Source organism: Manacus vitellinus, unplaced genomic scaffold (assembly GCF_001715985.3).
Source record: "Manacus vitellinus isolate BGI_N305 unplaced genomic scaffold, ASM171598v3 scaffold_1_pilon, whole genome shotgun sequence".
Classification (NCBI taxonomy): domain Eukaryota; kingdom Metazoa; phylum Chordata; class Aves; order Passeriformes; family Pipridae; genus Manacus; species Manacus vitellinus.
In genome coordinates this window covers 24,719,576-24,745,825 of record NW_021939396.1, presented here as the reverse complement: position 1 = coordinate 24,745,825, position 26,250 = coordinate 24,719,576, and the positions used below count along the sequence as shown (strand labels likewise).

The 26,250-nt window shown below is 36.7% G+C and overlaps 1 protein-coding gene across 2 annotated transcripts; it reads right to left on the bottom strand.

Annotated features, from left to right (window-relative positions):
- Nucleotides 1-891: 891 nt before the first annotated feature.
- Nucleotides 892-25,600, bottom strand: NBN (nibrin). 2 transcript variants are annotated; one of them, XM_018078664.2, is made up of 16 exons: nucleotides 25,479-25,600; nucleotides 23,901-24,034; nucleotides 22,479-22,624; nucleotides 21,013-21,172; nucleotides 20,488-20,591; nucleotides 15,898-16,015; nucleotides 15,315-15,505; nucleotides 14,215-14,318; nucleotides 12,519-12,654; nucleotides 11,819-12,082; nucleotides 11,080-11,554; nucleotides 9,196-9,267; nucleotides 7,627-7,782; nucleotides 6,955-7,068; nucleotides 6,135-6,184; nucleotides 892-2,965 (listed from the first exon to the last, which is right to left on the bottom strand). In XM_018078664.2, the coding sequence occupies exons 1-16, from the start codon at nucleotides 25,507-25,509 to the stop codon at nucleotides 2,935-2,937; spliced, it is 2,286 nt and encodes a 761-aa protein (XP_017934153.1). In that variant the 5' UTR covers nucleotides 25,510-25,600; the 3' UTR covers nucleotides 892-2,934. The 2 variants fall into 2 exon arrangements, with proteins under 2 accessions (XP_017934153.1, XP_017934161.1); XM_018078672.2 differs by lacking the exon at nucleotides 11,819-12,082.
- Nucleotides 25,601-26,250: the final 650 nt, after the last annotated feature.

Sequence of the window (26,250 nt, the reverse complement as noted above, 5' to 3'; positions counted from 1 at the left end):
CAGACTCACAGATATGAATGGACAGAAATAGAAATCAAACTTCAACAGTGAAAATATTGTAGTAGTCTTGCCATAAAAAGGCAGTGCTTCCCCAGCTGATGTGGGAAGGACGGGAAGTCAGCTGAAACTACTATGAATAAGCTGAAAATTAAGCATGTTATTCCTGCAGGGATACAGCACCCATCCTTGGTTTTAGTGGTAAATGGAGTAATTCAATCTGCTTTAAACTGTTTTCATCAGCTAAGCTGCTGAATGCAAGACTGTATTTTAAGAGCCTTGCTAATAAAAAGTATATTTAGTTTATTTATTGTGTGCATCTCCTTCCTGTGAGCAGTGGCAACAAAGATAATAAATGTTATAAAAAACCCAAACCAAACAAACCCTCAAATGGCATTACACACAAAAATGCAAGAAACTGAAGTTTCTGCTCAGATGTATGTTTAGGTGAAGAACATAATTTTGGCAAAATGGTGAGTATGCTTGCAGACTGTGGTTTGTGGCAGATGAGAGAAACCTTAGATACCATCTCTGAGTTACTGAACTTTTTTTAACCTAAAGAAAATAAACACCACACAAGTTCTCTCTGAAAACTGAACTGACTGTTGAAACCACAGGGTACAAGCTCCAGAGTGAAAACAGAGCATACGGCAAAACTTTTGAATTGCAGAATACAAAGCTGAATGCCCTTGCTTGTGCTCACAGCTTTTGCTTTACCTATAAAACTGTATCTCAGTGCATGAGTTTTCCCACTTTCCCTTTTCTACTTCTATGAGTCTCCCATCCTGCTGTGGGGGAGCATGGAGCTTGGCTGCCTACTGGAGTTAGCCCACAACAGTATGTTTTATAAAATAAAGGGAACATTACGTGAAGTTAATGCAAGATCTCCAGGGGTAAGGCAAATACTGATGTGATTTATTGGATGCTCAGGCTCCCAAGATTTGGATCACGTATTCATGTCCTTTATCATCTACCTCAGAAACTTCAGTAACAGAAGACATCTCAAACTACATCTATGAAGAAATCTACAACGGTTTGTGGATGCTCCCCATCACATTGTGGGATGAATCCATCGGTCCTGGGACACAGAGTCACAGAGTATTCTGAATTGGAGGGGCCCCATGAGGATCAAGTCCAAATCTTAAATAACTAAAAAAACCAAAACACCTAAATTCAGCTGTCTGGGGAACTGGATTTGAAGAGTCCTAACTCATAAAAAGGGAACAGAAGAGTGCTCTCAGCTATGCCACCAGGGTTGCTTGAACCCTAGCAGACTGCAGGTCTGAGGAGCAAAGGACTTGGCCTTTACTTTCTCATAGAAGGCCCCTGTACATTGTATGTTTTGTCATTTCACCTTGGAAATTCTCAAGTTCTGTTTTTTGCAACTGTAAACACAACCTTTCTGAAGAATCTTGTCCATTGATATTTAATCACAATAATGAAAAACGTTAGCAGTCTACAAGAGCTGCTCTGTGGGACCAGTGGGTCTTCAACCAGAAAACCTGGAGATTCTCACTGTGACAGTAGAAAAATTCACCTGAGGGTGCAACAAACTGCAGTCAGTCACCTCCTCCAGCAAGAATTTCAGCTGCTTAAGAACAGTCTTTTTAAAGATTTGGACAAGATCTGATGTGCCCTGATGCAAGTTACAATACCAAAATAATGTTGTGGTTATTGCATAACTCAGCAGTATTGGTGTGCTGTGTAACAGTCTGGACATCGCTGACCAGGTGATCAAAAAGATGCCAATTCAGACCTGAGGAAACACTGGCTCTTCAAGACTAAATATTTTCTGCATGTTGCAACCATGTTGACTTCAGCATATCTGCTATCTTGATATACACAGATCTCACAGATTTTCAAATCTGATACACAACAGAGCACCTTCAAACAGCTCAGCTCATCTTGCTTGCACGCTCTGAGCTCTTTGCAGAGGAAGTAGTTTTGTTTCTGTGTACTTAAATTCAGTTACATCAACCAAATTACTTCCTCACATGAAGAAGGAGATCCTACCATCCTGCCTCTTGAAATGGATGCAGTGGAGCTCCTGTTCATTTTTATCTGTATGTGATCACTTCGTACAGCTGAGTAGAAGTCTGGAAGGGTTTCCTCACTGTACTTCCAGGGGAATTTCTCAAATTGCAAACTCTTGGATCATTAAAATCAGGTCTCGTAACCCAAGAATGTGTAGATGTTTTGAAGGCCATGTCTTCACACAGTGATTGCAAATAGTAAAGGCACAAGAGAAAGAAATGGGTCAAATAATTAAAATTCCAAACTGGAATACAATAGCTCTTGAAGACTTTCTCTGTCTTGGAAGTAGGTTTTAAGAACTGAACATTCACACGCACTGATTTAAAGTTGCAAATGAAAATATGTTTAAGCAAGAGGAAAAAAATGGGTTTTTTCAGTTCCAAGATCTTCTGTAACAGTAACAACAGTGTTTGCTGTAAATCATGAACCACTGAGAAAGCTATCATGATCAAGTATCAGTTGCATTTCAGTCTTTCTCAACAGACTTCCATTTCTTAAGACAATACCCATGAAAATACCTAACTAACAAAGCCTTTCTAAAAAAAAACAAACCAACAAATAAAACACAGCCTGATGGTAACTTCCTTTTTCCCCCAAAACAGTACTGATTATCAAACATTAGAAATAGCCTAAAATGAAATCCTAAGTATCTACAGTATTTCACTGAGCATTACTCTGAAGTAAGTAGTGTTAAAGTCTTGAAAATGTGCAATCCATAAATATTAAGCAGTGAAAGAAATTTTTCTTTTTCTTTAATAAAAGCAAGACTTAAAAAACAAGTCTTACAATAATAGATAGTTCAAATGGTCATATGTAGGAACATCATACACACTGTAACACAAGAAACCTAAGGAACAGAAAAGCAGGTTTTGCTAGAGAAACACTGTAAATCCAGGTCACAATTTATCTTCTCCTTTTCACATTAGGATCATATCTGCAATTAAAAAAAAAGAAAATTTGTCCAAATAAGTTAATGATATTCAAAAAGTTAACAACATGATGTAAATAGCTTTGTTATGTAATTACAACAAGGGAATGTCCACTGTTCAATCCTTTCCCTAACCACACTCCTGTAATTACCAACAGTTGCTACTATTTGATTGAAGGATGTGTAAGGTAGAACCTGTGCATGAACTAGAGATAACCTTTATTAAAATTTTCACTGACTTCCCAGCTACCTATAATTTTTAAATCTGATGCATGAACAAGTTTCTCCAAGTTTTAATGACCCAACATTAAGTTCCTTACTAAAAAAATCTCACCAAAAACCAAAAGAGGAGGAGGGGAAAGCGCTTCTGTACATTCACACCAATATACAGCATTTGGCCACAACTCATTCAGACAAAACCTTTCTGCTGCTTCCTACTCCTACATAAAACATTGCCTTGCCTTACCTTCCCCTTTATACAGCTTCAGATTGATTGTTAGACATTTAGAGCTACTTTCTGGATATACTAAATAGTTACCTGATTTACTGTAATTTGCTTAGGGTTTGCCTCTGCTTGACACTGCTATCCCTTGGCCTTCCCTTTCTCTTCATTTGTGCTTCATCACTCAAAATCCTATGTCCCCTCTTTGAAATTCTGATGTGTTTTGTACTCATGCATGAATAACTTATGGACACAACTGAATGATCAGGCAGTTTTACTTCCACTAGTTCTGCTCTCATTCATCAAGACTTTTTGCTTAGGCAGGAAAATGCGACAACTTGTGAGCCAAATTACATCACCACATAGCTGGAAGGTTACTAGAAGTCACTGTTGTTCCTATACAACACAGACTTCTGACAAAAATAAAATGGATACCCTTTGAAAGAAATGCTCTACATTAACTGTTAATTAACAGAGGAAATTGTTAATGTTAAGATTTTCTGAATGTGTTCATATGTAGTATCATGTTTCTTTGATAGTGATTTGGAAAAAACATCCTTCTTCTACATATACATTTTTTTCTACCTAAATGCACTATTTTTTGTGTCAGTCAAATGCATGGCAGGTGAGAAGTCGAACAGTGGTCCCTCGTTTCTTCACATAAAAAACACAGAAAGTAATGAAATCTTTGCTAAACAAAATGAGATCCTTATATTAAATCTCAAACCATTTATTTGATTTTATTTCTATAGCACTGTAACATTAGTTCTAACTAAATGTGTCCTGGGCACCAAATTCTATGGAAGGGGAGAGGGGGGAGGGACAGGAAGATAAGCACATAGGAAAAGGGGATGATATATGATGGAAACCCCTCATCAGAATAACAGCAGCTTCAACCCTGTCTGTGACCATCTAAAGAGCTGCTGACACAGACAGTCATGAACAGTCTTTCCATGTTATATCCTCCACCTCACCTCCAGCCATTTTCCATGTTAAATGAAGCCTGGATGGTATTTGTTTTCCGGAGGGAAAGACATCAAACAACATTATCTGAAATTGTACAATGCCTATGGCCTGAAAAGGAAAAAGGACTACAGAGAATCCACTACTGAGAGTGAATGCACAAAGAAACATAAGACCTTGTTAGGAACAGGGAGTGGAGGACACAAAAGGCTGTTACTGAATATAATCCATTTAACTGTACTGTTAGTAGATAGTATAATATACTTTCCCTTCCTCCTCTGTCTCAGTATGTACCCAGCACAGCTTTTCTTTCTAGCTCATCTTCTCACTGGAGTACTTCATGACTCTTTCTAATGGCATCTTCAAATGCAGTTTTCATGGGAAATTGCAGCTGTTAACATTATGTCAAGTAGTTTTATTCGAGATTGAGGTCAAAATTAGAAGGTTACAAACTGCTGAATGTTAAATTGTGTGTTTTAATATTTTTGACTGTAGAAACTTCATGCTTAGAATTAACTTCCATGCATGCAAATTATCTAAGTTTTCACTGCTGCGTTTCGAAAGGCAAAAATGAACCCAGATATTTTAAGCCAGTTAATATTCCAGCACAGCAATCTAGCTGCATCACGTTTTTATAAATGATAACTGACATATATATATATATAAAGGCTGCATTGCAGATGTAAAAACTGGATAAAGTGGCAAACTTGGCTTAAAACTTTTTCTAATTAAAAAGGGGTTAAAAATCATTAAATTAGGATTGCAATTGAAAGTAAATTGGATAGGAAATTAACTGAGCAGGACAATTCTCTCCTTCAAAAGAGACATTAGGGAAAGTGGTAGACAACTGAAGTGAGAGTTATTGAAAGAAAACTGCTAAAACAGACTGAATTTTAGAGGCAAATGTAATGTGTAATGGCAAAAAGCAAGGGCAAACAGCCAAGGAGAACCTGGGCCTATCAAAGAAATCTCTAAACTCCTGTGACATAAGAACTGATTAAAGCAAAATCAATAACTCTTCTACACTGTCAAAAGCACAGCATGATTGGTTTCAAAATGCCACCTCTGTCTGTACACTGGAAAGATGGTAAAATGTTGAAGGAGTTTCTAACTGTTAAAAAAAGCTAAGAGCTCTTTCATTGTGAAGGGGTTTGAAAGCAGCTTAAAGTCTCGAAGATAAGGGACACAGAGGGGGCATACTGAAGGTTTTACTTAGCTTTTGGGGTTTTGTTTAGTTTTTACTTTAAATTATGGGAGTCATTACTTCAAAGACCCAAAAAGGAAAAAGCAGTTGCTTTTCACAGAACTAGTACTCTGTTGCTTTAGCTCCCTCAAGTGACTCAGCACAGGGACAGACAAGTGCCATGGCCAGAATGAAACAGTGGCAGAACCCATCATTTTGTTTTCCACAATTCAGATGACTGACAATGGTAAGATCAAAATGCTTCATTAGGCTCTAAAACCACCCTGGAACATCTTCTGGCCTTTGTGAACAATCAAGCTTGTGCATATCAGCCAGGAAATAGCAACATTTCTGTTTGAGAATACTCTTATTAAAAAATTGAAGCAAGTCTGAATGAAATTGAAAGTTTAAGACATAAGAAAATTTAAGCTAAGTTGTTGAATCACTTTGACTATATTCCCTACATGGGAATACATGGAATTTTGAATAGTCAAAGTAGTCTCTTACAAAATCAAAATTTGTCCAATAAAAAAAAAGATGTGATGCAAAAAATACACTTTCTTTAAGTACAAACATAAAATTCTTACCTAAAGAGATCATCAGCAAGTGCTTCTTCTCTTGCATGTCGGTTCTGTTCCTGAGAAAGTAAGTTTATTCAATATTTGATTGTTAAGGATGAAGCTAATGAACCATATAGCAACACAATATATTCTTGCACTAACAGTTTTTCCTCTAAGTTAATTAGCATTATTTATACCTAGGGTGAGATAATCAAGAAGTGTTGCTGTAACTGGATACCAATCAGACTGTGAAAACAGTATATCTCATCAGCAAGTATTTTGAAGGAAACTACTGGGAAACAGTGCTATAGAACTGCTATGATAAAATAATATTTTTTTAGAACTTTTACATATAAAGGTGAGTATTTTTAGAACAGAATTTTACTCAAGTATTTTCTTTTCTGTTCAAGAGTAGACTATCAATTGTACTGCAGAACTATTTGAACACAGCTGACCATACAGAAGCTCCTTCTATCTCCCTGTCACGTTTTACAAGTCACAAGTTTCCACAATGCTTATTTTGCTCACCAAAAACAGGTCATTAAAAAAAAAGGTCATTCTCTTTTAGGTTATTGAATTTTCTTTACATCAGTATTTCTGATTATATGAATGTTACACGTAAGATCAATTCAAATAATCAGCCAAAAGATGAGCCTTACCACTGACCTCTGACTTTCAGTAACTTTCCTAAAGTACATGTTCCTATGAGCATGTGTGGACAGCTTACTGGCTGAGGTTTTATTTAAAAAATAAAATCCTGAAGTACTTCAGTAACAACCACAGGATGGTATGACCACTTACATAAGTCAAGGTTTTATTTGATCATCTTTAAGAAATAATTCCTTACCTCCATTTCTTGCCTTAACCACTCTTCTAGCTCTGAATTCCTTTTAGCATGGTGAGCAATCAAATCTGATCCTCCAATAATGTATGGAAGTTGTCCTGCTCCTGGATAAGCTACCTGTTGGACAATAAATTATTACAACTACAAGGCAAGCATAGTACAAGCAAAAGATCTGAGAAATTCAGAAAGTCTATTCAGATATCACAGAAGAAAGTCAGCCAGTCTTTTCTTCAATAACATTCAGAGGTCATATTTTAAAGCAACTGAAGTGAAAAAAGCATTTACAGAAAGCTGTAACTCCTTCTTTTTACCAGAAGAAACAAACAACAAAACTCTGAGAAGTTAAATATACAAAATAAATCTGATAGTACATCAAATGGAGTTTGAAATATTGGTAAAAATCACTTTATATTTTATTGTCAAACTGCATAGGCATCTATTACAAAACGGTAGAAAATACTATCAGAAATTTAAAATATTTTCTAAAAATGAAACCTTGCTCCCTGAAAGTTAACAGTATAATATGGTATTTAAATTGTTTCTTTCTGTAGCTAGCAATTTATAAAAAATAAGATAAAAAATAAAAATCTTTAACATATTTCTACAATCTCAAGGCAACACTTTTTAGTATTTTTAAATAGTGCCATCTTGTGACCATTTCAAATATGCACTAACCTTTTTGAACGTTTTGAAATTTTTCTTTCCCCCATAGCTGGTATTTCCAGAAAGGCAACTGTTCTGTCTTGGACAGCTGACAATCAGTGATCTAAACTCAGTCAACAGAAGCCTGCTAGGAAGATTGCTGGAGTCATCTTGCAGTTTGCTGCAGTTCTTATGGGGGAAGAAAAAGGAAGAAGCATTCAAGTGTATGAACAGACGCACAGCATACCTAAGAGTATAAACTTTAGGGAAATTATCAGGAGCAGAGTTTAACAAAAGTTATGATTACAAAAGGGTGAGGGGAAGCAGCAGCAGTGTTAGAAGCTAAGAACATGTATGAACTTCTCAGATCCTTATAAACTATGGATAGAGCTGTGAGGTCAGTACATTTTCTCTCATATTTAAATACATGGAAAAGACAGGACCAGTAACAATGCTGAAGTCAGTGTACTTCCATTTCACTAGGATTTTACTTCAGAATAAAACTTAAAGTAAGACTTTTTTTCCCCTACTTTAGCTAAGAGTTCCTTCTCTCCTCCTCTCCACCTTGTCTCTTACCCGGACTAATTCAATCAACCATGTTTACTCCAATGGTAACTCCAGCTAACTCCATGGAAGACAAAGTTAAACATCTTCAGCTCAGTTCTAGCCTACAGATTTTTGGCCAACTCTACACTGTAAGCTGAATCTGATCAATGAAGCAATTTCTTCTCGTACATGAGAATGTTCCTATGCCAGCAAGTTTGCATGCACGCTTTGCTGCCTAAGGCTATATTTCTGTGGATTAAAAAGGATGTGTGGGTGCAGGACAAGTTCACAAGTAACAAACTATCTTTATGGACAGTTCCAGCCCAGATGCAGTATAGCTCTTCTACAGCAAAGTATAAAATAAAAGTCCTTTAATCTGAGCTGACCCTGCACCGCATTCCTTCTTCTTGGACTGTTCTCTGTATGTATGCAAAAAAAAAGGTATCATTCTGCCCCTTGTTGACTGGCTACACTCTACTTTTTCTCTTCAGAATTTTTCAATTCCAGTTTCATTTAGCCTCATCTCCTTTTCCTCTGCCTCACTGCCATTCCAAGAAATTCTCCTCTCCTTTCTTCCTTCACCTCCCCTATAACAAGTTAGCACGCTATCTGCTGTTAATCAGTCAATATTACATCTATTTTCTCAGTGGTCCATCTCTTCCATCTAGTTGTGATCTCCTTAGAGCAGACAAGGAGATTATGTCCTTGTCTGATCTTTAAGCAGCAACCTAACAAAAACATCAGTACAAGCATTAACAGCACTGAAGGGTTAATACAATTACATTATGTCTGTAGTTTCAGTCACTTTAAGCACCATCCAAATGCCATTACAGAAGCACACAGATGAACTACAGGTGCTCTGTTTTTCACAATTAATAAGTTGGACTGTACTATTCAAATTTATGTATGATTATGTTAAGGAGTACTGTCTTCTGAACCTCCTTTATTCTGAAATAGGATCCACAAATATTATGTTCTTAAAAGCAAAATTTTGATGTGTTTTTGTAATGCTTCTTAAAGTTCACTGTTCAAACTTAAAATTAACTGGTTTCTTACCAAGACTGGTGACTCTTGCTTGATCTTACATTTCATTTCTGAAGTTACAACTGATCCAAGTTCCTCTTCTTCCTATTTGATTAAAAATTATTTTAAATAAAACACTGAAATTAAACGGAAATTTAATTACAATAAATAGTTAAAAATAGTTTTCTGCTCTTTACAGTGCAATAAGCATTTTCAAAAAATGTAAATGTTTAGACAGAAGAGAAACTGCCTTGTACTTTAAAATTTTTATGATTTTATGTACATTTAACAATCATTAGCCTTTTTCTCTATTAAAAACTCACTAGTATTTTCTCACTTTTTTTTTTCTTTCTTATACCAGTAGCAATTTTTGTCCATCTGTATAATCTTCAAAATCCTGACAGTTTCTGGAAACTGCAAAGGCTTTTGACTATAAAAAGTAGCATTTTCAATTTGATATTTTAAATGTACATGTGTGCAGAAAGGACATTTTATTACTAGGATAACAAAGTATTCTGCAGGTTGATTACCTCCTGTAGCTTGAAACCAGATTTGCCTGACATAAATTATATTTTACATGCATAATTAAACTATTAGAAGACTTCTTGCCAGCAAAAGTCATTAAGTACACATCAGGTAAAGTAACAGTTTAGTTGGACATAAGGATTTTTTTCCTTCACGATCCTGACAAGAAGTTGGACAAAAAAAATCTTTCCAGGCCACAACAAAATTCAATAGACTATTGCAAGCAGCAATTTTAGTCTCTCAGTATGGTCAGGGCCAATAAAAAGCACCTACTATTTGATAGTATAAAGAGTAAGAAGCAAAATTCTCTAAAATTATATGATTTGTTTCTCTAAAATTTGCCTGTTAGTAACACACACAAAAATCAGCATTATAATGAAGTTCAAAATTCACACTTTGCCAGAAGCAAGCTCCAATTAAGTATCAACAGAGTGTTAAGCTGGTCTGAGCTAAGGATGCTCAGACAATTACTAATTCTCACATGATCCAAAGTATCTTGCAAATTCCAGTTACTCAATCATATATTCAAACTTTTAAACACTTAAACACTGCCTACACCATATAAGAACTGGACACTTTAGGATATACACTTTAAATGAACAAAAATTAAACCTGTTCTGTTCTTTCTCTTATTCCCTTCTTCATCATTAATAGTCTAGTGCTCTCAACACTGTTTTCCTCTACAAATCTGCTTTTGTTTTTTTTTAATGAAGTGACCACTGTTTACTCAAAATCTACTGTCTTCTTCATATCTCTTAGAAAATACCCTTAGTCTCAAAAAGAAAACCAGAGCAATATTCAAGAAAACACAAGCTGTGTTTTGGTTTTGCTGTTGTTTTTGTTGGGTTTGGTTTTTGTTCTAAAATTTCTCATACAGGAACTTTAAAAATCTTTCACACGATGCCTAAAGATTCTGGCTTGTTCTGCTGAACATTACTGTGGTATTCAACAGAAGAGGTCAACTGAAACTTTCTTCAGAAAATTAATTACATAAAGGTAATTGAGTACTATTTTAGTATAAATGTCAACATTATGATTAACACAATAACAAAGAATATGAGAAGTTTTTCTTGGACCAGGGATATATTCTGCTGTCCTACCTACAGTATTTCTGGTAAAAAGAGAGGAAAGATTTCATAATACAAGCAGCTTTCAATTCACAAAGAAAAAATGCCCTGAAGATGAAAAAACATTTAGGTAGGTGGAAAACTGCAATGTTCACATGTAATAGATTAATCACTCTGAACTAAAAATTGATGTATAAAATTTAAGCAAACTTTACAAAGCCACTTTCTGTATGCAGGCAGCCTCATCCTTAAAGGAGCTAACTGCATCCTTCTAGCAGAGTTGCAAATTTCAAGATTAGCCACACGAGAAGAATATAAAACTTACCAATATTTTATTCTCCTGTCTCTGATTTACATTTACTTCTTGAATCCTGCTTCCTTTGGCTTCCAAACATCTTTTTTTTCGTGTATTTCCTTGAGCTTCCTGGTCATGGTCTGCCACTTGATCTTCCCAGTCTAGGTCTCCACTTCCAAACACAATTTCCAGCGCTTCTGTATCTTCAGATAAATCATCTAACTCTTTTCTCTTCTGTGGTGCATGACTTTCACTCGAAGTGGTTTTAGTGTCTGTTTTATCACTTGTTACTTTGACACTTTCCCTCATAAGCTTGATACCCATGTCTTCTAGTGCAAAATTTGGGTTTGGGTCCAGGATGTTATTTTTCTTCTGATGCTGTTTTGCTTCACTGTTCCAGACCGATGAAGTTGTGGGTTCAGTGCACTTGGAAAGAGGCGATGACCTTTCCTCCAGTTTTGCTAGTTTGGGTACAGATGTTTCCTCTTCTTCTTCAGTTCTTTCCCTTAGCCAGAAAGAAAGTACAAAAGCATTTTTGGGTATGACCAGCTGTATCCGCAACATAACAACTTCCTCGGCTTTTAGGGACTGCATTGTGAAATTTAAAGTACTTTTAAGGAAAAGCTTGCCATTCTAGGAATCTGATCTAAAAGATTACCTTTTTAAGTATGTTTCAACCTGAAAGCACGTTGATTGAAGTAAAATTATTTTCCAGAAACAGCACCAACATAACAATAAGGGAAGCAATGTCAAGAACATTTCAACGTACCTCTTTCTAGCTACCTGGAAGTAATTTGTAATCGAGTTGGACTGGTGACGTGAAGCACACTCGCTGGGCTTACCAGCTTCTGAAATTTTAGATGGTGAGACAGGCTGACTTTTTTGACTCAACCCAGATGTTCTGTTCCCTCTAAATATGGCTGTTCCTGCATTTACACTGCCACTTGTCCTAGTGTTTTTCTTTATGGTGGTTGTATCCTGGAAAGCCATTTTCCGTTGTTTATCCATCTGGGGAGTATTCTCTACCTCCATACTAGATTAGAGAAAAAAAAATACTAAATGACACACAGGAAGTTACCAGAGACACACTGAGAAAACCACTTTTTATAAAAGCTGTACCTGTACTTTATACTTATAAACAATGTGCTAAAAACAAACTGTAAAATCTGCTATGATCAATATATTTTTATAATTGTGAAATGGCTTGAAAATTTGTAATAGTTAAGACAGTCAAATCAGATACACAGTATCTATATTTACATCTGCAAAAGTGACACAAGTCCTATGTGATGAATTTTGTTATCTAGCACTCAAAAGCAGAAATTATCTCACTGCAGACAAGTGACAGCAATTTAGTAAATGCCATTTCTAACACTGTGTATCTTTGCCCTTGCCAATGATACAGTTCCTCTGCCACAACAGACTGCTTTATTTGCAAATATTAGAAACTATTTCCATGAATACTTTACCATGTCTGCTCTTCTGTATCAGCTATGTACAATGTGCTGCTATCTGCAGCAGCTGGCATTATGGTTTCATCCACAGCCAAACTCTGAGAAATGGCTCGGCCCACAACAGCTGATGCAGGAGTACTTTCAGTTACAGCTGCAAGATCAGCACATAAGAAGAATTAGAAGGTTAATATCAAATCTGTGTCTCTTCGCACCTGTTATCACACCTTAGTAACTGATCAGGTGAGATTTTTGTAAAATTATCTTAGAGCAATTTTAATATAAAAATTAAGCAGATTTATTAATTTAAAAAACATGAAAAAAACCCCAGTTCCAAAGGACCATGTTCTTGGATTCAGCCTTAGTCAAATATTCCACTAAATTAAGTAATGGAATTTTGCTTAAATAAAAATTAAGCATAATGAGAAATCATACATTAACACAGATATACATAATAAATCATGTGATATATATTTTATGCAAAACTGTCAAAGCACAAAATTCTTTACATTTACTCCTTTATGGTGTTCTCTAACATGATTATTGCATGTGGGATACAATTTTTTCAATTGTAAACATAGCTCCCTTTAAAAGCCTGATATACAGTCCACTTACACAATTTAATCAGATGACAACTTTTATCCAACTGAATCATTCAGACTGGAAATAAGTCAGTATCTCTGATTCATTCAGTGTTTGCAGGGTAAGAGTTTTAGAAATTTAATCTGAGAATTAATTGTGTATTATTTTCTAAACTAACTGTTCAGACAATACATTATTTACAAGTTATTCATACAAGAATATCATTTGACCAAAATATTTTTCATGGCTCTGCAAGGTACTGCATGCATGTCTTTCTCCAAAACACATTTTTGAGTAAGTAATGTTCTCACATGTAAAGAGAAATTTATGGGTTTTTTCTTTTGATTTTTTAAAAAATAATTGTAGGATTTGCTACCTGATACAACACTTCATAGAACAAAAGAGAACCTGTAAAACATAACTGTGAAAATTTTACAGAAACAAAATACAGAGTAACATGAAAAGAGACTTAGACAAACAAAACCTCTTTTCTGTCTCTCAGACTTTTATTACTACCACATTAGCAAATACAAGCCTCAAGTCACAATTTGGAATGTCTACCCCCAAACTATTACTTTAGCAAATATGACAATCATGTCTCATTGTTTTTACTTCTTACAACAAGATTATTTTTAGTTTTGAATTGGGTGGCAGGTGCTTGAATTTTCCTAAAGGCAATTCCTTTATGTGCAAAGACAAAAAAAAAAGCAAGCCTTGACAAATTAATTCCATTCTTATTCTCTTCTAACATTGATCTTTTACCCCCTCTATTACCCCAGTCTTGTATGAAAAGATAGAACAGCATGGAATTCAAACTACCACATACATATGAATTCAATGGTCACTACAAATATGGACTTCAAAAGATTTTTTTGAAGTACCTTCCTTTTCAAGATCAATATATCTGCTTTTTATGCTATTTTACATCTACTTTTTATTTACATCTAAGCCATATAATTTTCATTGTAATTTATTGTAAGACCTCTAAAAAACAATTACCTCTTCAGCATTGCATACTTTTTTCATTTTAGTGGTCTTGCAAAACAAAAGAACTTGAACATGACACTCCTACAGAAAAAGAAATTCTGCCTCTTTAAGGCTGTTAACTTATTACTACCCTTCTTCCAATTACCTTTGTTGGTACCAGCCTGCTTTTGAGGGTTGCAGTATTTTTCTGTAGACATGAAGATAACTGCCAATCCAATTTCTGCCTCTGGAATAGCCCTGAGATTCTTGCTGTTAATATACAAATAATAAAAAAAAAAAGAAAAAAAAAAGTTTCTCAATACATATTCAAAGATGAATAGGCAAATGGGCACAGGTATGGTAAAGTATGAAATGTTCCTACATGTATGAACTCCCATGTTTCCTGCTCCTTTAGCCACTGTCTAGTCCCAGTAATCTGGTCAATACACCTTTCCCTTCCAGATTTTTGGGCATTTAACTAACTGTGCTCTCCCTCTGATTCAGAAATGTGTGAATGGAAAAAGTGACTTGAAAGATCTAAGCACTTCTTACAAGTCAGGTGCACACCCCCCAATATCCCCTCCTTCTGTACTACAGTCATAAGAAGAGTTTGAGTAGTCTTCTCTATCTACCAGGACAATTTAGGGAAACTAGGTTTATGTATAAAGGATTGAGATTTTGTTTTCTTTCATTGTTTTAATAAAATGGCATAGTGAAAATGCTAACATATATAAAATATGCAGTCTGGCCTCTCAAAGAAAACCTACCAGCAAAACAAAAAAACTTATTTTCATGAAACAGCAGCTGCTCTTCAGAAAAACCGTATGTAAATAATTACACAACGATGAGCCACATGACATCAAGGTGCCATCTCATTTCTTTTTGATGAAGTACATACACTTATTGAAATGTCATAATTATCTATTTTCCGTTCTTAGAATATATTGATTTTAACTTCTTTTAAATAGTAGAAGAAAAACTATTTGCTGTCTGTAATTTCAAAGAAACTTCATGACAATGAATTTTTGTAGAACTGGATCCTCCAAAAAAGAAAAAGAAACAAGACCCCTATCGAATCCTCACAGAACTGCCAAGTCTCTTCTTTCCTGCTTCAAGAAATTTTAGTTATGCTAAGTACTGAAAGGAATGAAAAAATGCCCCCTTTATAAGCAGCCTCCTGCTCAAATATGTATGTGAACACCATGACTAAGTCTCTGCAGAAATTCTGAAATTACCCTTCTGCTGTACAAGAAAACAATGCTGCACCTTTGCAAGACAGTCAGAATGGAATCAGTCCAGTTTCTCATAGAGTCAGATCCTGCAATCTGAGAGTTTGTCAAACCCACATCAACAACACAAACTTCAGGAGAAATCAGTAAAGGCGTTTCTTTTCTTCCTTCTGTCATCAATTTTATTTCTCCTCCTCCAAGAATAACTGCTGGACCCAGTTTCTTGTGCTAAAAAGAGAATGCAAATGAAAAAAATAAAATCTTAAAATACAGTCAGCTTAGAAGCATCAGAATACTGAACTGTGATCCTAGTGTTTCTCACTGATACATTACTGCAGATGTAGTGTGTTCTGTTTCTCCCCTACATTTCATTTTACTTAGGCCACTGTATTGTAGGATAAATACACAGAAATCCTTCTTTCCCAACAAACCCAGAATGAGTGTGAATTCAGAATAGGCTGAGTTGGAACAAAACCACAAGGATCATCGAGTCCAATTCTTATCCCTGCACAGGACCATCCCCAAGAGTCACATCATGTGCCTGAGAGTGTATAATTCAGAGAGAACAAATCTGTGCTTAGCCACCCTTGCAATATTTTTGCAATGTAAAGCCTGATTACCTGCTTAGCAGATAGAAATACAAAAGTTTTTCCACTGAATATTGTTTTCCTTTCATGATGCTCAGATAAATCCAGTTTTTCAGTGCCAATGGAAGGCTCATCAACTGGAGGATAAAAGCTGCAAGAACAGAAAATTAAAGTTACAAAATTCAGATCTGCTTATCAGTACTGACTCACAGTCCTTTCTGTTTTAGAGTAAAGCTCTGAAATTAAAATACTGCATTGTGCTGTTAAAACTATTTAGATAAATATTTTTTCAAGATGATTGTTAGGAAGAAACAGAGCCCCTAATTTCTCAACATCTAAGATTAGACCAAGACTTTCTACTTCAGTAACTAAGACAACAACACTTTTAGGAATGTATTCCATCAATCTGCTGCATACATATTCACATTCTCACTAACAATACTGACAAATGAGACTGCAACCTCATCCCAAACCTACTCGAAATTAATAAAACTCCACACAAAATTAGTCATCTTGCTTTCTCTAACCTTCACTTGGGGACAGCCACCCCTCATTCTCTTCTGCTGTGTCAAGAAATCCTGTACCACCACACTCGATAACAGCCTACTTATGTGACAGAAGGCAAGTACACTTTTCTCGCTAGTGGGATAGAGAATTTCCCTGCAAATTCTCAACTGTTTTGTCCAATACAAGCAAAGTCAGCAGGAGTTCAGCTGGGGAACAGATTAGGCAAAAGTAAAATTTTACCCTGAAGCTCTCATTTTTGTCACAGCCTGTGATCTCAGCTCCAGGTAATGATGGCATGCCCACATCTAAGACAAGTATCTAACTCATAATTTCAGGATAGTATTTATGGGATCTTTGAGCCACACACTCACTACTCCAGCAGTCCTGACAGAGCAAGGTGAAGGCACATGCTAGAAAGAAGGGAAACTATAGGTCAATTATAACCATATTATACTACATCTGTACCTGAACAGCAGTTTATGTACATTGTCTGGCTGATGACAGAACTACTTATCTTTATTCTGACTACTGATTACACATTCTTCTCACACTATTACACAGGAAAAAAAAAAAAAGATGCTGAAACACACTAACAAAATCTGCTTTAACAGCAAAGATAAGCAGATTCCAAGCAAGAAATGCATTCCATGAAATGCTGAAATATTGAAGTTCTTGGAAAAAACGGAGCACCTGTAAACATAAAACCATTCCTCAGAACTGAATATTCATATACTTTTATCTGAAGAACACGCATGTAAATTTTCTACTGCATCCAAATACATAATTCAATTACGATAGGCTAGATTGTACTATATAATTACAGTTCCTTTTAAATAATCTCTTCTTTTGTGTTCTTCACAATCAATTCTTCAAGCTTTATATACTCAATGAAAATTAATCAGCCTGAATCCATCGGGTTTCAAAACAAGAGTATTTGATAAGTTTCAGCAGCCTGTTCAAGGTTTACAAAAATACTGTTCCACTGAAATTGAAATAGATATGAAAAAGCCTACTAATTTAAGGAAAGAAATAGGGCAACTCAGACTTTAGTTATAAGGCCAGAAGACTTCTGACACTGAGTCCCATAGAGACAGTTATTAAGATAAATACAGGGAACAAAGTCATCTTTAAAGACAAAAGGATGAATACAAAAGGAGAAACAGCAGTTTCCATGACACTGAAACCAGACTGTAGTTTCTCTATAAATACATTTCAAATCTATGTTTTTTTAATTTCAGCAGACAACTTCAACTGATCATCTCCTCCTCAAAAAAACCTTTGATTTTCCATAGAAACTCCTATCCAAAGCTGATCTATGTTCAAAAGATAACAGTCTTTTACCGTCTTAGGATTCCAAAGTGTTCCTTGTACTCAGGCCCCATAGGCTTTTAGTACTAATACCAGTATCCAGAAAAGACCCATTACAATCTTGAATCTCTGAATAAACAGATTCTGATTCTTGGTGAGTTTCTGTTAAAGATTCAGTTACTTTCCTACGTTTCCAAAGCCCTGCACTATTAACGCTGGGTTGCAGGAATAAAATATATTATTTTATACAGGGCTGCACTTATGCAGCCACTAGTGAAATTTTCAGTTATTGTTCTACCTTGCACAGGTTGTCAGAGAGTACCAGAGGACTGGGGCAATGCACTTCACCGTAAAAAAATGTAAGAAGTCTCACATTCATACAGGAACTGTAGGTTTGCAATTGCGTGAAGTCTTAGTACAAACAAAAAAGCAGCTCTTTTTGGTTTTGTTTTGGTTTTGAACTTTAGCATAATATTTCCCTCGATTTTTTGAGGGGACCAGATCTCCAGTAATAGTAAAGATTTAGTTAACAGTGTCACCCTGTATTACCACGTCAATATACCTTTCTTATTTCATACCCAAACTAGCATTGCCCCAAGTGGTTTAGTGCCCTGCAGATGTACCAGCTCAGGTCAGCTCTAGCTACAATGCACAATGTAGAGATTCCCCAACAAAGCTGGAAGTATTTTTGGAAATTGAATTAAAATAGCTGCTACATAAATTTTCGATATCTTCCCACAAACTACACCTCAAAAATATTAGCCATTTAAAACACAGCAATTATTTTAAACATAGATCTGTGTATGACACCAGTTGTCTCACTTAGTTTGATGCAGAGCTCTCTTTTAAAGCTACACGATGGATATACTGCTAGTGTCACTCAGTTCCTCTCAGGGTCTTAAGAGTTAGCAGAAATATTTAAAAAAGTGAAACATATCCATCTGCTTCTATTTTAGCAGCACTTAAAGCTCAATTATACTGTCACTTCTGTATTAAAGGAATGGACAACACATTTCCCAGTTTCAAGAACCTGTTTGCTTGTTACTGTAACAGACAGGAACAGCAGTTTTACAGTCAGGGAACATTAGACCAAGCTTCAGACTGCACAACCAATTAACAGCTTTTGATGGGTTGCATAACCTGTACTAAAAAAAAAAAAACAAAACCCCACAAAAGATCTGCCAGAAAAAGTATTTCAGAGAGGACTAAATACTTTGTTTAGTTTTCTCACATTCTTATAAAACAATGCAGACTTTTAAGTAGAAGGGAAAGTTATAATGCATTGAGATTCTGCCTTTCTTCTGAAACTGAAGAGCAAATGAGCTTTAAACCACTCACAGATGACTGATTTGACATATTACATAAACCCCTGCAAATGTAAAGCAGCACCTAGAAACTAAAGAGTACTTCCTACCAATTGCTTCAGATTGGCACCTATATTGTTCTAACCAGGTCCTGTCACGTTCTGTGAAATATACTTTACCATACACCAAGCACAGCTTATTGTGAACCTCTGCACCTTTGTGTCTATTACCACATGTGCACCAGGTTTTTTCAGCTGCCCTTCCCCCCAAGCCTCCTTCTTCAAACTATTCTTCAACTATTCTACCAGCAGACCCACTAAAGAAAATACTTTAAATTGCTGTGTCCAAACACATATGCCTACAGATACACATATCAATGTATATCCATAGAGCTATAAAACCAATTGACTCCCATTATTCTTCACCACTTATTTCCCCCAACTTGAACGAGTAGTGTCCAGCATTCACCTGGGTGTAACAACACATGCAGAAAAATCATGATGTCATTTACAGTAATTTTACAAGTTTTTAACATCACTTAACAGGAAGAAAAGTTCAACGTTATTTTTCAAATGCCAAGTACCTTACGATTTCCATTCATTACCTATTTAACTTCACAGTATTGTCCAAAGCATGAAGAACATGAAGAACAGAAGCAATAAAAAAATGTACCCAGGTAGTTTACCTTTAAAAATACATAATGAAAATTTCTCACCTGCATAAATCATGTGTTCCTACAAAAAAAACCAACCAAACAAAGAACGCAACCCCCAAACAAAACACAACCCTTTTCAAGGTAAAAATAGTAGCAACGCAGGCTCAGATAAAATTGTCAAATACAATAATGGGACTATTTTACACCTTCCTACACAGAGAAAATAACCAGAGAGTTATTTCATCATATTCCATGGTATTTACTTTTCCGAAGTAACAATTCCCTTTTCAAATTAATTTAACCATGAAAACAATGAGTATTTTATTCACATCTAGTGAAGACCAATGCACATTAGTATCACTTCATTTCATAACAGATAATTAAAAACCTCTGATGTTTCAGGGAATTCAAGGGTCAGGCCAACTCTGTTTTGACCAAAGTTTACCGTAAACTCAGTAACTAATCACACACTGGGAAAATATGTTTACATAATGAAATAAGCTTGACACAATTTCTTTTATAAAAATGTAATTTATTTTTATGTATCAACTCCCAAAAGTGTTTGAATCAACATTTAAATTCACTGACAAAACAAGTTCTTACTTAGACACGGTAACACCTCTAAGTGTACAGTCCATTCCAAGAGCTCATTTTATAAATCTAGGCACAAGACCAAGAAAATGGCCTGACTATTAAAATGTGTGTCATGTTAAGCATTCTTCCACAAATAAAGTTACTGTTAATCACATATTCTGTCAAAAACTATCAGATAAACTGTAGCTGTTTGATAATCTAACTCCCATGAATTTAATTCTGTGACATAGTAAAAATGATGATTTGGCAACTTACCTTTCATGATTTGGCAACTGCTGCCTGGACTGAATAGCTCTGATTGATTCAACAAAAAACTCTGGTTTTATAATTGGTCGAGCACAAATCAAAGCACATATAGTCTGAAAGGCAAGAAAATATATATTTACTGCATGGAAAAAATTCACATAGAATATGGTTCAACTGACATTAGCTTTCTGAGATCTTAGATGTGGAAAATGTCACACAAACAAATAAAACAATACTGATTTTTGCTACCGAAAAACAGGATAGTTTTGCTTCTAACAGCCTAGCTCTTTTAACTGGTGCTTTGACAAAAATTATGAAAATGTAGAAGGCAACTGATGAAAATCAGTAACTCTTCAAATTTGGCTTTTTTCGTTTTCTTCCCCTCCAATCTCCCATCGACATATACCTCTTCTAAACTTGGAAGAGCTGAGTGCACTGTTTTGCAGAGAAAAACCTTGAGCAGATCTAAAATTTAAATCTCATTTGCAGGAAAACTGCAAAGCAACACTATCGATATGCAAAAGTTCAACATACCTTAACAGTAACTTTTACTGATACCATGACAAGGTGGGTACACTCTTTTGTCCATTCATTCACTACAAGGCCTCCAAGCTGCTGAATGGCTTGATTTAAAGCAGTTTTCTGAGCTACATCTAAACATGAGGAGCAGACAACCAAAGGTTCATACTCCACTCTGCAAAGAACAAGTAAAAGTGAACTGCTTTAGTTATTCCAGCCAATCATTACGATGGACAGAGCTGACTTAACTGTCATGTTTGTGTCTCAGGGAAATCTGAATTAAAAATAAAAAAGACCCATACTCTTACCTAGATAAAAGACTGTGCTATAAAATTTCCTGAAGAGAAATTAAATACCAATTTTTATTCAGAAAAATTGATGACATTTTGACCTGATGTCTCAAATATTTCTACAGACTTTTGGATCTTTCACAGACACCATGCAGAATTAGTGCATCAAGAATAGCGCAAAAGTGTGTGCTTCCAAAAGCAAAAGCATGCTCAACACAACAGTTCATCAACAGATTAGTACTTAAAAAATACAAGTGTCATAGAATGCGAGTTCAAGTAATTTTTTCCTAACACTGTCATTACCTTTGACCATAAGGTTATTTACATTTGTAGATCTCCCATATGGAACTCAGCATATCAAATTCCATTATTTGATTTGTTTTAGTCTACAAAGTAGAAAGAAATGTAGTACAACAGCCACGATGTATCTGGTCTCATGGCATGAATCCTGTACCACATTTCAGGTATCTTTCTCTAAAATACAAACAATAATTTATCATAGTAATTTGAGGAGAATGCTGGGTTTTTTTCTAACAAATAATACCAGCAGCAGTGATAAAACTGAATCAAATTTTAAGGCACAAAGCCACCTGCTCATTGCTTTAACATTGACTTTGATGGTCATTAGACCTTTTCTGTTTACCTGCCACTTCACTTCAAGGAACGCTTCCTATATATAAACAGATAGCACTGGCTACCATGTAAATTTGAAAACAATAACAAGTTGGGTTTGCTGAAGAGAGCAGGCACACGTCACAGGAACAAGCATTCAACGCCTAGCACTGCACAAAGCATCCTCCAGCTTTGTTCTTTCCTCATTACATTATCAGCAGCTAAAAAGGGCTCAGACAAGCTCCCTCCATTCCCTAAACCTTCCTTAGAATGTTTTAGGATGTTTTTCTTTGCCTACGATAGCCTGAAAACAGTCACTGTACATGCTACACCTTCTAAAATGCCAGTTCTTCACTATGAACAATTTAAATCTCTTAATGTCAAAATAAATTATACTATAAAAATATAATGGAAGACTTTCAGAAACAGGTGTGCAACACAGGCAGAATACTACTTGTCTTCTTTGCTTTCTAAAAATTCATCACTGCTGTATTGCTTGCTGAGTCATATGATGTGCTAAAATACTCTTTTCAAAAACTGAACCTTTTTTACTTGATATTTTATAATCAAAGCACTTACCTAAACTTGCTCTCAAATACTCCAAAGTTGATTCTGTCACCAGATTGCAAAGACACTGAAGTGCCATTGAGTTTTGATCCATTAACAAAGGTACCATACTTAGATGTATCTTTTACTGTTAATATAGGGACTGAGAGAGATTGACTCTGAAAATAAACATAAACAAACCATTATAGTTTATCAGAATGCGATAGTTTTGTCAGAAACAGGTTGCTATTATTATGGATCAAAGCAGTGGATAAATAAGAAGTAGCCTACAAAATACCATCTTAAATAAAGATTTTGGACAACGAGGCTGACTAAATTATTCATCTTCTGGTTTTCACTGTGGAAGAATGAGAGAAAACACACATGTGTTTAGCTTCAGACTGTCTGTGCTTCTTACATTCAGTCTTTCTGGAGACTGTGCGAGGCAATCATTCACTGGCCCAAAGCATCTGATAGCGCAATTTAGCAAGGTTCCCAGATTTATTATTGACATTTTTCCCTATATTTCAGCCCTTTCCCTCACTTCCTTCCACAAGGACTGCTAGTCTTCCCCAAGCTGCAGGGGATAGAGACATCAGCTTCTTTTGAGAAGACGTTAGACACTGCCAGATTTCCAGAACGGTTCACAAGCCAATGAGAACATTGTTAGCTTGGTTTTATGACATTCTGCCACTGGGAAGAACCTGGCTCCATCCTCTAGACACCCTCCCTTCAGATACATGTAGACATTAATAAGGCCCCCTTTCAACCTTCTCTTCTCCAAACTAAACAGGCCCAGATCACTCAGCCTTTCCTCATAAGTGAGGTGCTCCAGTCCGCTCATCATCTTTGTAGCCCTCTGCTGGACTCATCTAGTATGTGCAGTATTAAAAGGACAAATTCATGTTATGTATTTTATTTTAAACTCAATATAAGGTTAATAAATTAAATTCCTACTGACTGGCTTCAAAACATCCACAAATGCTGCAACACCTAAGTAACAGTAAATTGCTGTTTGCTAATTCTCCTCAGTACATTTTTATTTTCCACGCCCCAGGCAAATACAGAATTAATGATGCGAAATGAAACAGGAACTAAGCCTGCAGTAAGACAACTGAAGCACTTTCCAGAACCAAGACTTAAAACTTGTCCATATAATGAAATTTAATTGCATAAATATCCTGCTATGATTATTTTAATAAAAATTGCTAGTAAATCTTCACTCTGGGATAAAAGGGAGCTTGGACCACCAGAATTATGCCACTATATTTCTCGACAAAGGCAAGCAAACCTAAGGAAACAATGATAAATTTCAAGATTAAAAAAAGGTAGGTGATCAACAATTCTACTCAGAGCATAAAATGCTGGCAAGAGGAAAATGAGGGTATGCACAGTCATGGCAGACTGAATTGTCACACAGGCCACTGATAATGCAGTAAAATGCTGGCTACTTACAGGGCTTGTTTCAGGACGACTTACTGTCAGAACTGCATGACTTCGACTGATGGACTGATCATCTTGAATTAAAATTGCACAGTTTTTGCGTCCAACAACATATTCTGTACCACTTAAAAGCCGATATGGCTCTCCTGGAAGTAAACAAGAACAGAAAATTATCAGTTTACAAAAAATGCTAAAATACACAAAGCACATAGGAGACATTCAGAAGTCTGTAGTATATCTGAGACTCAACTCTGTAACTAATCATTTATTAGGTTGATTAGAATTATACATTTAGTTTATAGATGAAACATCTTTCTTCCTCTCTCCCTTGATTTGTTCATCATAAAAGGACACATTTTATGATAAAGAAAGCAGTTACAAAAGGGGCACAAAGCAGTTACAAAAGGGAGAACACATTTTTTTCAAGAACAATATATTTTTACTAATACTCTGCCTTTTAACTTTTCTCTAGTATTACTTTTTGACGATTAAGTGCTGCATATGGAAGAAAAAAAGATTACAATGTAAGATACCTTTTCCAAAGAACACCTCTTTAAGAGTACATAACTTTTTGAGGGTACATAATTTATTTACATGACTGATTAAGAGATTCAGAGAAAAACGTCCTCCTCATGAATCTAAGGATATTTGCAGTGTAAACCAAACGGATCCTTAGTAAGTTCAGCCTCTGACCAAAGTTTTAGCATATCTTTAGTACCTGTCACCTGGACTGCATGGTGGTTTCCCAGTGAATGGACTGACTTCATCCCAAACGTGTGCTACTACTGGTAAACAGAGTCAGAAATGCTTCTTGATGGAAAGGAGTAACTACAGATTAAATTCTAGTTTTCAACCCTGGGCAAATAACTTTGCAAATATGAACTGTGCAGAAATAATCATCCCGAATACAATGAAAATAGTAGTGTTTTGCCTCCTCATTGAGATTTTCCAGGCAGTAAGAGATAACTCAGTTCATTTCAATAAGATTAGGTACTGTTACCACTAGGAGATACATCAAACATCCCAAATTCAGTCCCAGTGAACTAGGAAATAGAAAGCACATCCAGTTGTGACAGAACTGCTCCTTATACAGCAAACACTTAAGAAGAAAAGTATATACTATATGATACCTACTATTAAAGCTTCTATGGACAAGGAACAGTACAGGGGCAATTTAGTTTCAAAACTCTGCATCCAAGAAACTCCCTGAAGTTCAATACTTGGTCCTTGAAACATCAATACAATAGTTAAACACCGCTTCTGAAAGACACCTGAGGTGGCTGCCTCAAAGCTCAACTCTTCAGGCATTTCAAAGCAGCACCTGAAGACACCCCAGGGTTCGAAAAGAAGCCCTATTAGATTTAACAGGAGCTGTGGTCTGCAGTCCTCCAGGGAAAAGTGGAGGCTGAGCCGTGGACGAGCGCCCAGGGCAAACGAGGACTCCCGGCACCCGAGGCAGAGCGCCCGGGCCCGCGGCTCCGGCCTCACGCCGCCCGGGACCCGGCGCAGGCGCCGGCCAGGCGGGGAGGGGGCCCGCCGTGTTCGCGGCCCAGCCTGCCGGAGCGGCGGCGGCGCCTGGTGCTCCCTCACCTTTTCCTGAGGCGGGCACCAGCTTCCACATCCTGGAGCTCTCCGGCGAGCCGGGACGAGGCCGGGACGCGGAAGGAGAACCCCACGCGCCGCCGCGACCCGCGCGCGGGGCCGGGCCGAGGGCGGGGCGGGGAGGGCGCCGCCTACCGGGGGCCGTGAACTGCTGCAGCCACCGTCCCGCGCGCGTGCGCGGCCGCGGGCCCGGCGCGGCCCCGTCACGGCCCCGTCCTTGTCACGGCGGTGTCCTTGTCACGCGGCACCCCCGGGAGCTGCCGGTCCCTTCCGCTCCGTGTCAGCGTGGGCCGGGACTGACATCTTCAGCCGAGGCCCCGCGGGTGGGTTGTGTCCCTCTGTCCTGCCCTTCTCAGTGCGCTCATATCCCTAATAAAATGCATTGCATGCGGAACAGGAAACGTTCTGGACATCTCTTAACTGAAAGAAAATTTTGGAAAAAAAAAATAAATAGAATTTTAAATAAAAAACAGCTGGGAGCTCGAAGGCCATTTGGCAGATTACCAAAGACCTGACTTACACTGACTTTTCTGGAAAGAGCAGAGGAAGCCACATGTGCATGACCGCAGTCACACACATTTGAGGAATGGCTCAAAATACCAATTTCTCCTTGTGCTAGGCAGCTCACAGGGAGAAGGGTATCAAACTCCTCATGTCCATCATCACATCAGCGCAGTTGGAGAGCAAATTCCTTCCTACCGGGCAGTCGGCTTACTTCTCAAATAATGAATAATGGTAATTGTTTGCCCCTTAACTTTGC